Below are 15395 nucleotides of genomic sequence, written 5' to 3'. Positions count from 1 at the left end.
TGACCCCATGGACTGCAGCATGCCAGGCTTCCCTATCCATCACCAACTCCCGGAGCCTGCTCAAACTGATGTCCATCTAGTCAGTGATGCCATGCAACCATCTCATCCTCTGTCGTCCCCTTCTCCTCCCGCCTTCAATCTTTCCCAGCATCAGGGTCTTTTCCAATGAGTCAGCTCTTCACATCAGGTGGCTGAAGTATTGGAGCTTCAGCTTCAGCATCAGTTCTTCCAAAGAATATTCAGGACTGATTTCCTTTAGGACTGACTGGTTTAATCTCCTTGCAGTCCAAGGGACTCTCAAGAGTCTTCTCCAACACCACAGTTCAAAAGCATCAATTCTTTGGCTAGTTTGCCTTGGTCATAACTAACTGGCTAACTAACTTGCTTAAGGTCATAAAGTTAGTAAGTGATAGAGCTGGATTTAAACCTCTAGCTGTCTGCTTCTATAGGCCATGCTCGTATCTGCTTCACTTACTTTCTCTTTAAATTACTGTCATATGAGAGTTATAGGTGGTAGATGTTATGGATTCAAACTATGGGTGATAGAATTATAGTTTATGGAAGAGTAAGTTTCAGCTGGTTTTTAAAATAAAGGATAGATTTAAATGTGTGGACAGTAGAAAGAGTTCCATGGAGCACAGAATGAGTAAAGTTTCGAAGATGGGACTGAAAAGAGGATTAAAAAGAGATCGAATTCAGGGGATTACAAAGAGATCGAATCAGCTCTATAGAAATAATAAATAACCAGTGAATTGAAGGTTTATCCATAAGACTTTATTGAAAAAATACTTAGTTTTTATTTCAAAGTTCTTAGATTAATTGGGTTCTTCTAGAACACCTCTACTAAAAATTTTATCTCATTTGTTGGGAATACTGATTCAGGTTTCAGTTGGAAGTACGTTAGTAAGGAAATAATAGATAAAATTCTTAGTCTTTGTTATAGCGCTTTTTAGTCCATCGTTTTTCTTGAGCTACTTCTGCCCATACCAGCATAATTTGGTTGGTTTAACTTGTGATGAAATTGATCCAGCAGGAGGAATTAAATGTATGTTGGAAATCTGCCAGATTTTGTAAGAAAACGTTACTTTTAGCATTCTCATCATTTTGGTAGAGTGAAGGTCTTGCCATGAAGTTACTATTGGAAGGTTTATAGAGCACTGAACATGGCTTCCTTATTTACAAAAACCACACACACACACACACACACACACACACACACACACACACACACACACACACAAACTAGAAATAATGTGGAAACATATAACTTTGTCAAAAAATGTCATAGGATTACATAGCCTAGTGAGAATAAGAATCCCAATTGAGATGGAAAGCTTATTGCTGCCCTAAATTTGGGGATGAAGAAACTTGAATTCTCCTCTGGGTTTTGTAACTAATTCCCCACTGACGCATAAAATATACATAAAATAAACCACTTTTATATTCATTCATTAGGTGTATTTACAAGTTAGAAGAGGTGTGAAGAGCAGGGAGATAAGCTGACACCAAAGGTTAGGAACTGAAGAAACATGGGCCAAGAGTTGACCAAATGAGAATATCTCTGTGGAATCCATTGTTTTGACTTAGGTGGATAAGCAGCTTGTGATGACATGAAGAATTTTGAAGGTTAGTTCCCTTATCTAGGACAGAGAAGTAACTTTTTTATAACTTCTAGATTTGCAATTTATCCAGTATCTTTTTAAAAATCATCAAACCTTACATTAAAGAGTTTTTTCCAAGCTAAACTTTTGTCTATAATTATAATGTCATTTTATATAGTTCCTTACCTATTCAGAAATATAATTTGTGCCATAGATTTATCTGGCCTTTTTAAACCCAGGTCCATAGCTACTTTGGAATGGGGGCTAGTCTTAAAATATGTACAAGGTTTTATTTTATCTTCAGTTGATTCTAACCACATGTTTTTGTACATGCTTAAAAAGTCCTATGTTGATATTTTGTCAAACTGTGTTGAAAATACTTTCTTTTAAATAAAATGAATATTTGTTGTTGCTCAGTTGCTGAGTTGTGTCTAACTCTTTGTGACCCCATGGACTGTAGCACACCAGGCTTCCCTGTCCTTCACCATCTCCTAAGAGTTTGCTCAGACTCAGGTCAATTGAATTGATAGTGCCATCCATCCATCTCATCCTCTGTTGTCCCCTTCTCCTCCTGCTCTCAATCTTTCCCAGCATCAATCTTTCCCAGCATCAGAGTCTTTTCCAGTGAGTCAGCTCTTTGCATCGGGTGGCCAAAGTATTGGAGCTTCAGCTTCAGCATCAGTCCTTCCAATGAATATTCAGTGTTTATATCCTTTTGGATTGACTGGTTGGATCTCCTTGCAGTCCAAGGGACTCTCTAGAGTCTTCTCCAGTACCATAGTTTGAAAGCATCAGTTCTTCAGCACTCAACCTTCTTTATGGTCCAATTCTCCCATCCATACATGACTACTGGAAAAACCATAGCTTTGACTATATGGACCTTTGTCGGCAAAGTGATGTCTCTGCTTTTTAATATGCTGTCTAGATTTGTCATAGCTTTCCTTCCAAGGAGCAAGTGTCTTTAATTTCATGTCTGCAGTCACTGTCTGCAGTGATTTTAGAGCCCAAGAAAATAGAATCTGTCACTGTTTCTGTGGATGGAGGTTCATAACATTGTGCAGGAAACAGTTACCAAAACCATCCCAACAACAATGGATATAAGTAAGAGCAGAAGTAAATCCTAACTGACCTTTAAATGAATCTGCATTAAAAAGCTAAAGCCAACTACTTCTAAATATTTTCATTCAAAAACTATTTGAAATATACCTAAAGACAATGTTTATTTTCTAAATCTTTTAATTTGGGAAAGATTTCAAATTGTGATTGATTTTAACTCACTGATCAGGATGCCCCTGTAGACATTCTCATCTGGGATTTATTGTTCATCATTTCCTCATATTAACGTTTAAATTCTCCATTAATTTCTTCCTGGGAAGAATATTTTGTTCATGGTTCCAGCTGTAGCATAATCTTGTCTGACCTGTTTAAGTTACTAGTCAACTGTCTGAGCCGTAGGCTTTTGTTGCTGTACAATGGAACTGTTTATTATTTAACATGTTGTCATTTCCAGTATGTGCTCTCAGTTCCACGTAGATAAGCATAGGCCCTGCCTTTGGAGAGGTCTAATCGAGTAAAACCAATAGTATATAGATCCATCTACATATTGGAGTATAGGGTAAGAGGGTTAGAAGATGAAGAGTGTTGAAAAGGAAATTGAGAATGTTAGTTTTATAATTAGTTTATGTGCTTTACTGTGTATAATTCCCAATTTGTGCTGTGCTCAGTCGCAAGGTCTTGTCCATCTCTTTGCCGCCCCATGGACTGTACCCCGTCAGGCTCTCTGTCCATGGAATTCTCCAGGCAAAAATACTGGAGTGGGTTGCCATTTCCTTCTCCAGGAGATCTTCCCGACCCAGGGATCAAACCTATGTCTCCTGCATTGGCAGGCAGGTTCTTTACCACTGAGCCACCAGGGAAGCCCATAACTCCCGATTTAAACAAACTAAATAGGATAGAAAGTGAATTTGTACTAGAATTTATTCTACCCATCCTTACAAAGTTGTCATGAATGTTTACCAAGAAAAATAAAAGTTTATTAAGAACGCATTAACTCTTAATTGCTAATATCTTTATCTCTCTTCTCTTTGCAGAATATGTGTGTAACTGCTCTGTGGTCGGAAGCCTGGATGCAAATCGCTGCAACCAGACCACAGGGCAGTGTGAGTGTCAGCCAGGCTACCAGGGTCTTCACTGTGAAACCTGCATGGAGGGTTTTTACCTGAATGGTACTTCCGGACCCTGTCTGCCCTGTGACTGTAATCCACTTGGAGCCCTCAGCATAGTCTGCAACAGGTAAGCAGCAGAGATTAAAGGTAAAATTAATTTTGTTTTATCACACACAGAAGATGGCCCCTGCTCTCAAGGACCAGACTGGTGTAAATAAAGGGGGAGAGGGGACATAGATTCATCAAACATTTCATATTCTTTTTATCATTTTGACTTGGGGTCCACGTTATATTTAATGTCTAGATTTAAAAGCTTCTACTAACACAACATTGTAAATTAACTATACTACAATAGAATTATTTTTTTTAAAGCTTCTAATTTACTGATTTAGTTCTTCACAGTACTTGGGTAATCAATTTTGCTTTATAATGTGCAGTGCTTAACTAAGTTCAGTCGTGTCCAACTCTTTGTGGCCCCGTGGACTGCAGCCCACCAGGCTCCTCCGTCCATGGGGTTCTCCAGGCAAGAATACTGGCGTGGGTTGCCATGACCTCCTCCAGGGGATCTTCCCAACCCAGGGATCCCACCCAGGTCTCCCGCATTGCAGGCAGATTCTTTGTCTGAGCCACCAATAGTTTCTCTAAATTTCATAGAACAAAAGTATTGAGAATGTAGCCTGCTTTCTGGAAGCAATAACTTCTAGGCCCTTCCAGTGAAAATGAGTGTTGGGTGCTCAGTCATGTCCAACTGTTTGTGACCCCATGGACTGTAGCTCGCCAGCTTCCTCTTGTCCATGGAATTCTCCAGGCAAGAATTCTGGATTGGGTTGCCATTTCCTTCTCCAGCCTGGGGCTTGAACCCATGTCTCTTGCATTGGCAGGCGAATTCTTTACCACTGAGCCACAGGGGAAGCCATATGGGTGCTTTTCTGTGTTTTAATTGCAATTTAGGAAGTTGGTTGGTAGTTTTGTGTTAACATGTAATGCATTGTAATTTTTTTCATTTAAAATATTGGAAAATCAGTTCCTTGTTAGCATTTATGTGGAATATCTGATTTTCAGCAATGGATGATGCTAGACAGGTAGAAGATATTATTCTTGTCTCTTCTACATGGACTGTTTTCTATGTGCACTTGACAGGTTCTATCATCCCTAGAGGTTTTTTAGAAATGAATAGCACGTGATTTTTTATTATCTGCATAATGGCAAAATATGTTGATTTTCCATACCCTTTACCTTAGCCTTTTCCTTAGTCTTCTCAGGAAAGACCTTGCTTCTCCTGCAGCCCTTACAAACAGTGGCTGTTCTCACTGCCCTGCTTCTCTTACCTCTAGACCTGGAGCTGGAGTGTCTTCCTTGTTTCTCACTGCTGGTCCTAGAATACCTTCCCGTCTGGCTCACTGACACCTCCCTGACACGACACCTGTCACAGTTCTGGATGACTTTTCAATAACTATAGATGATCCTAATGATGCATTGGTCAATTCATGACAATGGATGGCAAAAGCCATCACAATGTTGTAAAGTATTCATCCTCCAATTAAATTAATTTTAAAAATGCACTGGCCTCTCAGTTTCTTGACCTCTCTTCCTATAAGTTTTCCTCCATGCTCCTTCCAATCTTTATTTCTTGTACTTGTCCTATTTCTTGATTGCTTTTGTCCCCAAGAATAAGCTTATTAAAGTTTTTAGATAAATCCATAATTCTTTTCTATGAGTTAGTACAGAATAATACTTAATTTAAAATTTTGAAACATTATTATTTCAGAATGTCAGGTAATTTGTCAGAGCAAGCACTGCATCACAAAAGTCATTTAAAAATCTGTAAATCATTAGAAGGAAGGCATGGGAACTCTAAATTCAGCTCTAAGCATCTCATGTCTTACCACCAGAAAGGAAGTTACATGGGCGTGAGACTAGAGGAACAGAAATGGGAAGTTGCAGGACTGTGTGCTTCAGCAAGACCACACGGGTGATCTCTGAGGGAGCATCTCTATGTTCTGCTCTGCTGCTAAGTATATGTGGGTGACTTAAGGGGAAAAGGAATTGTAGGCAAGTAGTATGATATTTGGCAGAAAGGAGATGGAGTCTGAAATTAGTAGACTTTGATCCTATTCTTGATTTAGCCACTTAATAACTGTATAATCTTATATTTCACCTCACCTCAGTGTTTTCATCTGTAAAATAGGATTCATACATATAACATGAAGAATTTTTGTGAGAATTAAGTTGTGTGTGTATACCCATTTACATTGTAACTGGCATGTAGATTCAGCTCAGTAACACTCCAGTAGTTGAATATGTTTTTTTTTTTTTTTTAAGTGAGGAATAGAATTATTGACTCACAAAAGAGGATAATTAAATCACCAAGTTTGCATATGAGTAGGGATTGAAGTCATGAAATTAAAAGACGCTTACTCCTTGGAAGGAAAGTTATGACCAACCTAGATAGCATATTAAAAAGCAGAGACATTACTTTGCCAACAAAGGTCCGTCTGGTTAAGGCTATGGTTTTCCCAGTGGTCATGTATGGATGTGAGAGTTGGACTGTGAAGAAAGCTGAGCACCGAAAAATTGATGCTTTTGAACTGTGGTGTTGGAGAAGGACTGCAAGGAGATCCAATCAGTCCATCCTAAAGGAGATCAGTCCTGGGTGTTCATTGGAAGGACTGATGTTGAAGCTGAAACTCCAATACTTTGGCCACCTCATGAGAAGAGTTGACTCACTGGAAAAGACCCTGATGCTGGGAGGGATTGAGTGCAAGAGGAGAAGGGGACGACAGAGGATGAGATGGCTGGATGGCGTCACCGACTCGATGGGCATGAGTTTGAGTAACCTCTGGGAGTTTGTGATGGACAGGGAGGCCTGGCGTGCTGCGATTCATGGGGTCGCAAAGAGTCGGACACGACTGAGCGACTAAACTGAACTGAACTGAACTGAACTGAGGGACTGAAGTATCTGTTTCTGTTGGTAGCCTAAAGAAGAAATTGTTCACTGTGAAAGAAAAAGAAGTTTAGCTTACTTTCTTCCATTTTCATGAAGAAACCTGTTATGCTTTTTAAAAATTTCAGTTTAGAATAATAGTAGTGAAAATTAATTGCAGACACACTAGGCATGATCATGGGGCCTTTGCATGTAGTAATTCATGTAATCCTCACAGCAACCATACCAGGTGGGCACTATTATTATTATTCTCATTTGTACAGGAAAAGAGCTGCAAGTTAGGTACCTTGCCTAACTTATGACATCAGTTCAGTTCAGTCGCTTAGTCATGTCAGACTCTTTGCGACCCCATGGACTGCAGCACGCCAGCTTTCCCTGTCCATTACCAACTCCCGGAGTTTGCTCAAACTCATGTCCATTGAGCCGGTGATGCTGTCTAACCATCTCATACTCTGTCATCCCCTTTTCCTCCTGCCTTCAATCTTTCCCAGTATCAGGGTCTTTTCTATAGTAGCCAGTAAATAAGAGTTGGAAATGAAATGTGTGCAATCTGAATCTAGAGTGTATATTCGTATCTACTATGTTAGTACAGCCCTTTTCAAAATCTCAAATATTGAGCAAAGTGAGTGAGTATTATGAGAAACTTTGATGCAGTGGTGCCCACTACTTGATGCTTTATAGGAATGTCTTTTTAAAACATATTTATTCATTTGGCTGTGTTGGGTCTCAGTTGCAGCATGCGGGCCCTTGTTGCATCATGTGGGGCCTTTTGTTGTGGCACACAGACTCCCTAGTTTTCACATGTGGGCTCTGGAGCGTGTGGGCTCAGTTGTGGCTCAGGCTTAGTTGCTCTGCGGTGTGTGGGATCTTAGTTCCCCAATCACAGATCAAACCCACATCCCCCACATTGCAGAGCGAATTCTTAACCCTTGGATGACCAGGGAAGTCCCTATAGGAATTTCTTCTGATTATATAATTCATGCTATATAAATAACTCTGTCGGGAAAGAGTAATCCCAGTTTTAGCTTAGGAGACGTTGAGAACATTAGGGGAAGTTTATAAATATACGCTAAATTTCTAAACAGAACAGGTTAGAGTAGGAAACAAGCAGAAACAATAAGGAGAAAGGATTCCCAGATGAGCTAGGAACTGAGTTGTGCCTTACACGTTATGGTTTGGGAAAGCAAGAGATAGCAGAATACCTTATCAGGAGAAAAGAAACATGTGAATTCAGGAGAATTTCCTAAGGTTATACAGGATGAAAAATCTGGTCTCCTAGAAGTGAAGTCAAGTCGCTCAGTCATGTCCTACTCTTTGCGACCCCATGGACTGTAGCCTACCAGGATCCTCCATCCATGGGATTTTTCAGGCAAGAGTATTGGAGTGCGTTGCCATTTCCTCCTCTCCAGGGGATCTTCCCAACCTAGGGATCGAACCGGGGCTCCCGCATTATAGGCAGATGCTTTACTGTCTGAGCCACCAGGAAAAGTTTGCAATACCAATGCAAATACCGATGCAAATTCTGTCATGGCCTCCTTGTTCTCTTTTTAAAAAGAAATGAAAGTAGAAAAGCACACTCAATTCTATCCTGATTCCCTCATGTATCTAGTGTTCATGAATCAACAGCTGGCTTTTAAAAAATTCATTCGCCTGTTCTTTATGCCCATATATTTCAGTGGGAGTTGCCCCAGTGAGGGTAGAGTTTGGCTGCAGGAACCAGATGTGGGTTGAGCAGTGTCTTTGTGTGCAAACACAAGGTCCTTTATGTACTGACAGATGGCCGCCCCTCACATCACCACTGCTGTTCCAACCTGTTTAACTGGGAAAGAGTTGGTCAACAATATCTTTTCACTTCTGCTTTTCGAATGCATTTCTAATATTTTCCTGACTTACATTTAGATATGTTGAACTTAATAAATGGAGAAATCAGATAGCATTTTATCTCAATAAAGGAGTGTGCCTAGTGAGAGCCTGACTGATAATTAGCCTTAGAACGTTATCAGGGTGACTTACATGTAGGCGGTCATATACTGATTTGAGATTTTTTTAATGTATCCATAGTAGGTTAGTGTACAAGGTGCATCATTTTAAAACTGTCTCTGTGAGATAATGAAGTTCTGTTGTGGTGTAATATCTTTTCCCATAAAACCTGTGGTTGCTGCTGTATGGTGTATGTTGAAATATTTACTACTTTGCATTTTTAATTATGGGAATATGCCACAGGGCAGAAGACAAAATTTTACTCATGAAATATAAATGTCAGATAGAAAGATGACAAAATCTCCAAGACTCATACTCATTTGGGGCTCTGAAAATCACCTGTTGTGTAAAAAATCAGGAGTAACAGTTGCATGTGTAAACTCTTATTATTACTTTTCCTATAATTCTGGGACCTAGAAAAGTTATTTGATCACCAGAAATAATTTAAAATCGAGGAAACCTTTGTCATTTTATCCACACATTTCGTTCAACAGACATTGCATTTGCCAACTATATATCAAAAGATATTATTCCTATGCTAATGGAGCTTGAAATGGAAAGACAGAAATATAAACAAAATAGCATTTATAAAGTACACAGGAGTTTCAGGAGGTCTTGAGAGAGGAGATTACATTTAAATTGAAATTTGAATGATGAGTAGAAGTTTATGTGAAAGAACAAGCCATCTTTAGTAGGCTGCAAGAGGCTCACTATTTCTTGAAGGCAGGAAATACTTGAGGCAGAGAGGAAAGTTTGAAAAGATGAGACTTTCGTTTATTTGTTTACTATTCTATGTCTAATACCTAGAGTAGGGCCTGGTACAAAGTAGACACAGTAAATACGTGATGAATGAACAGTTAAAGGAGAAACAGGGCCAGACCACGAAGGGCCTGGTACGCTGTGTAAATTAATGTGTCCACTGAAGAATACTGAGTGTGTAGTAACATTGCATTTGCTCTTTAGAATATTTACTCTTTCAGAAGTCTGCTGGATAGAGTGAGCTCAGGCAGAGAGATCTGGGAGAAGGCTATTGTGTAACTGTTCAGGCAAGAAAAGTTAAAAGGCTGACCTAAGCCATTGGCGTTGGCAATGGTGCTGGAGAGGAAGGAAGCAGTGTAAGAGAGAAAAATCTACAGAACTGAGTGGTGGATTTTATTTACAGAGCAAGAGAGAGAGATGACCCCAATGTTTCTTTCTGATCTTAGGCTTTAGCATGTTCATCTTCTATGGGACGTTCAGATAGAGATGTCTGGTAGACAGTTGCGCACATATTGTGTGCCAAGCTCAAGAAACCTTATAAACTAGCATATTGTAAGGAAAACAAAGCTTCGTAGCTTTAATTTTACTTAAAAATAACTTTATTCTTTACCCCAATTATTTTTTCTTGAAATTATGCCAAGCTTTAGTTTCCAATCCCTTTTTTTGGTATAGTTCAGTGTGTTCTTCCTTGGAGGTAGGGTTTTAAAAGGGAGCCGTCCTGGTCAGAAGCAGGTAACAGTCAGCCTTCATCCTGCCATGCTTCACTTGCTTCAGTAAATGTTTCTACAGTGCCAAATGGTTTATGTCTTAGAAAATAAATCATGTAAAGTTCATGGGAAAACAGATTAGACTAAAATTTGAATGTTAATAAATGGCCAGACAGGGGCTTATTCAAAAAAGGCACCGAGTGCATTGGGGTTTTAGTGTAAATAATGCACGTCTGTTACAGTTTGCAAAGCTCTGTGTCATTCAGGGCGTTTTTGTCTTAAATCCTCCTTTCAATACAGAGCACGGTCTGCCCTCCTGGTCTTCTAATTATTAACTAGATATCATCTGTAGTCAAACAAATGGGGGGGAAAAGCAAAAAAAAAAAAAAGCTTTTTCCTCCCAGCTATAGGTGACCCTGTGAACATTAACATAACATGTCACAGTGAATTGATGCAGTTGCTGTTGATCAAACGTGTAGTTTTCCCTAAACCGTATTGCAGACTCTACTACTTGTTTCATTTTATTAAGTCACTTTTAGGTCAGTTGGAAATTTTTTAAAGAAAAAAATATAAGTTTTATTATTTATAATACTCAGACTATTATTTTGCTTCTTCTGAGAAACTCCTCCAAATCTATAGTTATATATATATGCTAATAATATTAATGCAAATAATCAAGTTCATATAAATGTGTGAACCATTTGGTACCAAAGTATTTATTTGTTTAACAAATTTATTTGTATTTGGTACCAAAGTGTGTATTTGTTTAACAAATTATGTACAGGGTACTTTAATAGACCTTGTGGGAAGTAAATAAGACAATGGGAAAACAAAAGGAGCTTCTGGCCTGGTAAGGTTATAAAGAAACAGGCTTCCCTGGTGGCTCAGTGGTAAGACTCTGCCTGCCGAGGCCGGAGACTCAAGAGACGCAGGTTCAGTTCCTGGGTTGGGAAGATCCCCTGGAGAAGGAAATGGCAACCCACTCCAATACTCTTGCCTGGAGAATCCCATGGACAGAGGAACCTGGCAGGTTACAGTCCATGGGGTCTCAAAGAGTCGGACACAACTTATCAACTAAACAACAACCACAAATATATAATTATAGTACAAAGTAAAAACTGGCCCACATCATAAAATAGAAAGATAAAATGTTAAGGAGATTAAGAAACTGGGAGATGTCACTTATAGCTGGAAAAATCAGAGATGATTTCATCGAGGAGATAGTTTTTGACCTCAGTTTTGAAGGAAGGAAAGGATTTAGACATATGGAAGTGGAAAAGGTGCAAAAGAATGCTACAGAGCCGGAAGCAGCAAGATTAACACCTCAGAGATGTGCTTACACAGGACGTAAACTGAGGGGGGTGGGGCAGAAGAGGTACATCTGGTAAGCCCTGCTGGGGTCAGGTCCCAGACGGGCCAGGCGCAGATTTGGAATTCATTCACAAAGCACTTTTCAAGCAAATGAAAGATCAGCCCTGCCTGCCAGCGGTGGTAGAATGGGTGGATATAAGCAGGTGGAGAGCCAGGGCAGAGTGAAAGCTGGGGAGACCGGGGCGACTGCCGAGAGGAAGGAAAGTAGTGAGAAGGGTGATCTGCCCAAGGAGAGCGATGTTTCTGTGCAGAGCTGTCTAGAAAGCTTATGATTTTTTGCTCTAATGCATGTACGCAAATCGAAAGGCAGTTTGTGTTTCTAGGTTGAATTTAGGGAATTGCTCAGTCCCAGGGTTCCTTCTTTGGCCCATACCCTCGCCGTGAGCTTGCGGTTCTTCCTTTGTTGCCAGCAGCAGGAGTTGAATCTGCTTTCCTCGGCCTCCATGGCTGCCACCACCCGCTGTATCCCCTGGGGTTTTTATTCCCCATAAGCCCTGCTGCTGAGTGTCAAGCAGTGTCCCCATACCCATGTTCTTTCTGTGTTGCTGAAAATAAATCCAAGGGCCCTTTACCTTTGAAGATTTTTAAAAACTATTCATCCTTATAGAGAGCCCTGTGGCAGTAGCAAATATAATAGATACAGGGAAGTTGAGCGCTTATATAACTGACAAGCTTTCCACAAACAGGGTTCAAATGTAGACATACCTCTTTTATTTTTCCAGTTAATTACTTTGACACTCATATGCCTCAGTAGCACAAACCCTCTTTTTGAGTCAGTCCGTTCCCCAACAGTTAATGACTAACTTTCCAGTAGCTCGAGGAGTTAGTCTTCCTCTAATGCTGAGTATCAGGGGGATGTGATTCTGATCAGTTCACTGACGTTGTTTCTCACTCATATATTGAATTTGGGGGTTGAGGCCTAGCCCTGCACAACCTGACGTGATCAGTGATGCTTGGTCACTACTGGGGCTTGATTTTCCTGGTCCAGGAGAATTGGCAACAACAGTTCTCTGAGGGAAGATGAACCCACTCCCTTGGTTCCAAGTTCCTTCAACGATGCTCTAAACTGGGGCTCTAAAGTTACAGAAATTTAACAGTTGACACCTTTAGTCTATATGTGCAGTTCCATCCAGTGTACAAGCCAGTTCTAAGAGTACTGGTTGAGGACATTTTGTAACATCTTTTCCCTGACAAATCCCAAACCTCCCTCCTTCCCCAGTACAAAAGGTCTTGTTAAACACCTCTCTCAGACAGTGGGACTTGTTCACTCTAAACTTACTAAGGGAACCGTACTTAAATGATTCTGCTCCCACCAGTAGGATCTGGTCAAAGATTATTTTCAAGCAAATAACTTCTGCCCAAATGGCAAAGCAGTTGCAAACTTCTCTTGCAAAAAAGAAAAAAATCCACGTATTTAATCTCTAGTTCAACATCTCTCTGATAGGACATTTTACTACACTTAAAAAGTTTAAAAAATATTATAAACACGTAGCAGTTTTCTGGGCCATACTTTGACTTCTGAGATGAAACTAGCACACAACACAACTTGGAAAATACTACTGACATTATTGTTGTTCAGTCGCTCCGTTGGGTCTAACTCTTTGCGACCCCATGGACTGTACGAGCCCACCAGGTTCCTCTGTCCATGGAATTTCCCAATTAAGAATATTGAAGTGGGTTGCCATTTCCTACTCCAGGGGATCTTTCCAACCCAGGGATTGAACCTGCATCTCCTACATTGGCAGGCAGATTCTTCTACCACCGAGTCACATGATTACTACCACCATCAGCCCCAGAATGTACAGCATTAACATTTATTGACAGTTTACTATGTGCCAAGCTAAGTGCTTTATATGTACTGTCTTGTAAGGATAAATAACAACTGACTGAAGTGGAGTTATTCTCATTTTACAGATGAAGACACTGAGAGTTGAGTGATTTGCCCCCTAACAGGCGACCAGTGAGTGTCAGAAAAGGGCTCCAACCAGCACCTGTCTGCCTGTGCTGCCGTCAGTACAGCTATAGCCAGGGGCTGGCTAGCTGAATGGCTGAGCCTCTGCTTCTTTCCCAAATAAGCATGATAACTGTCCTGGGGTTAGCTACTGTAGACACAGACTCCTAGCATGAAAAGTTATCATTTGAGTGGTAAAGATAACATTATTAGTAGTAAGTCATGTGAGTATCCTGTCCTCCCTGATATGATAAAATGAGGAGGGCATGTTGCCTCTGTGATATCCTTACCCCAAATTCATAACCTCAGTCTAATGCTGACAAGACAACAGACAAATCCAAACTGAGGGACATTTTACAAAATACCTGACCAGTACTCTTCAAAAGCTTCAAGGTAGTAAAAGACAAGGAAAGACCAAGAAACTATCAGACTGGAAGAGGCCAGGGAGATGAGCAAATGTAAGGTGATATCCTGGATTGGACCCTGGAACAGAAAAAGAACCTTGGCATAAAAATTAGAAGAATCTGACAAAATCTATAATTAGTAGTGATACAGTGATGCTATTTTTCAGTTTTTATGAATATACCATGGTTATATGAGAAATTCACATGAGGATAAATAGTACATGAGAGCCCTCTGTACTACCTTTACAACTTTTCTTTATTATTATTTCAAAATAAAAAGTTAATAGAATAGTTATTTGAAACAGTCCATCAAGGGAATATGGATAGTATTACTGTCTTATCATGAGGGAAGAACTGGTCCTGGTGACAATTCTTAGCCTTTAGGTTCAGAAGAAGAATCAGGATAAGGAAATAAACTTATTGTGAAAATCTGCCATTTTAGATGTATGACCTTCTGGTTAGAATATACAATCAAATTCATAGCCTATTTTAATGTTTTAAATATCTTTTTTCTCTAGTTTTTAAAAGAACTTCCTAATAGACTTGGGCTGAAATAGAAGGACACTTTTTCCCAAAGAGGAGGCTTGTCTTCCTATGTCCCTTGAAGGAAAATTAAATCAGCGTGACTTTTTCCATCTCAGATCTTTCTTTTTTTTTTTTCATAGCAGGAAATATGTTTCCTATAGGGTAGAGAGAAACATGGGACTACTCATTTTTTTTTCCCTCTTTGGATTTGATTTCCACTCAAAATATCTAAATTCCTCAATCTCAGAGAGAGATGTGGACTTGAAGTCTCTGTAGATTTCCTTTAAAGAGGAGTGTGAGTGCTTCAGCCATGATTATTTTGACATTCAAAGTGTATGGGACTAGTTTAAAATTATTCCCATAAAAATTTCATTATTATTAAAGTCACTATCATGATTTTTTATTTATTAAGTTAATTCTCTGGTATGATATATTCCATGAATTTCAATAATTTGAGATTTTCGAGTTTCTTCCTGTGTTAATAAACTTAGTAGGTTTCTGGGGAATAAAGTCATTTGCAAACAATAGTATTCTTTTCTCTTGTACATTTTCTCATTTCATTCTAACAACAACCCTGAGGGGTAGGTAACAATTATTATCCCCCAAATTATAGATGAAAAGTAGTATTTGAAAGTTCCAAGAGAAGCCCAAAGCTGGATATCTATTAATTACCAGAGTGAGAAGGAGTCATTTCAGGGTCTTCCGACACCGTATCCCATGTTCTTTCTGTTGCATTAAACTTCCATGGTGTGCAGTTCTGGGTTTAGTCAGGAGTTCTTAACCTAAGAAGGGGAAGTACACAAAATGCAGTGGTGAAAAAAAAAACAAAACAAAACAAAATGCAGTGGTGATATGGGTGTTCTTCTGTGGAGAAGATCTGCAACGTTCAGTAGATTCTCAAAGAGACCTGAGATACCATCAAGTTTAAGACGTTTTCTGAACACTCTACAGGAAGAACATAGGCATTCTTCTCCCACTGCCAAAAGCA

The 15395-nt window shown here is 39.6% G+C and overlaps 1 protein-coding gene across 1 annotated transcript in view; it reads left to right on the top strand.

Moving 5' to 3' along the window:
* MEGF9 (multiple EGF like domains 9) overlaps window positions 1–15395 on the top strand; it is a 77227-nt gene that overhangs the window by 33062 nt on the left and 28770 nt on the right. Inside the window, exon 2 of the mRNA XM_043453232.1 lies at window positions 3692–3893. Coding sequence (XP_043309167.1) covers window positions 3692–3893 — 202 coding nt within the window. The remainder of the gene's footprint in view (window positions 1–3691; window positions 3894–15395) is intronic.

The sequence above is a fragment of the Cervus canadensis genome, chromosome 30 (genome assembly GCF_019320065.1).
Source record: "Cervus canadensis isolate Bull #8, Minnesota chromosome 30, ASM1932006v1, whole genome shotgun sequence".
Lineage (NCBI taxonomy): Eukaryota > Metazoa > Chordata > Mammalia > Artiodactyla > Cervidae > Cervus > Cervus canadensis.
Note: the sequence above shows the minus strand (reverse complement) of the source record. Positions and strands in the feature narration are given on the sequence as shown.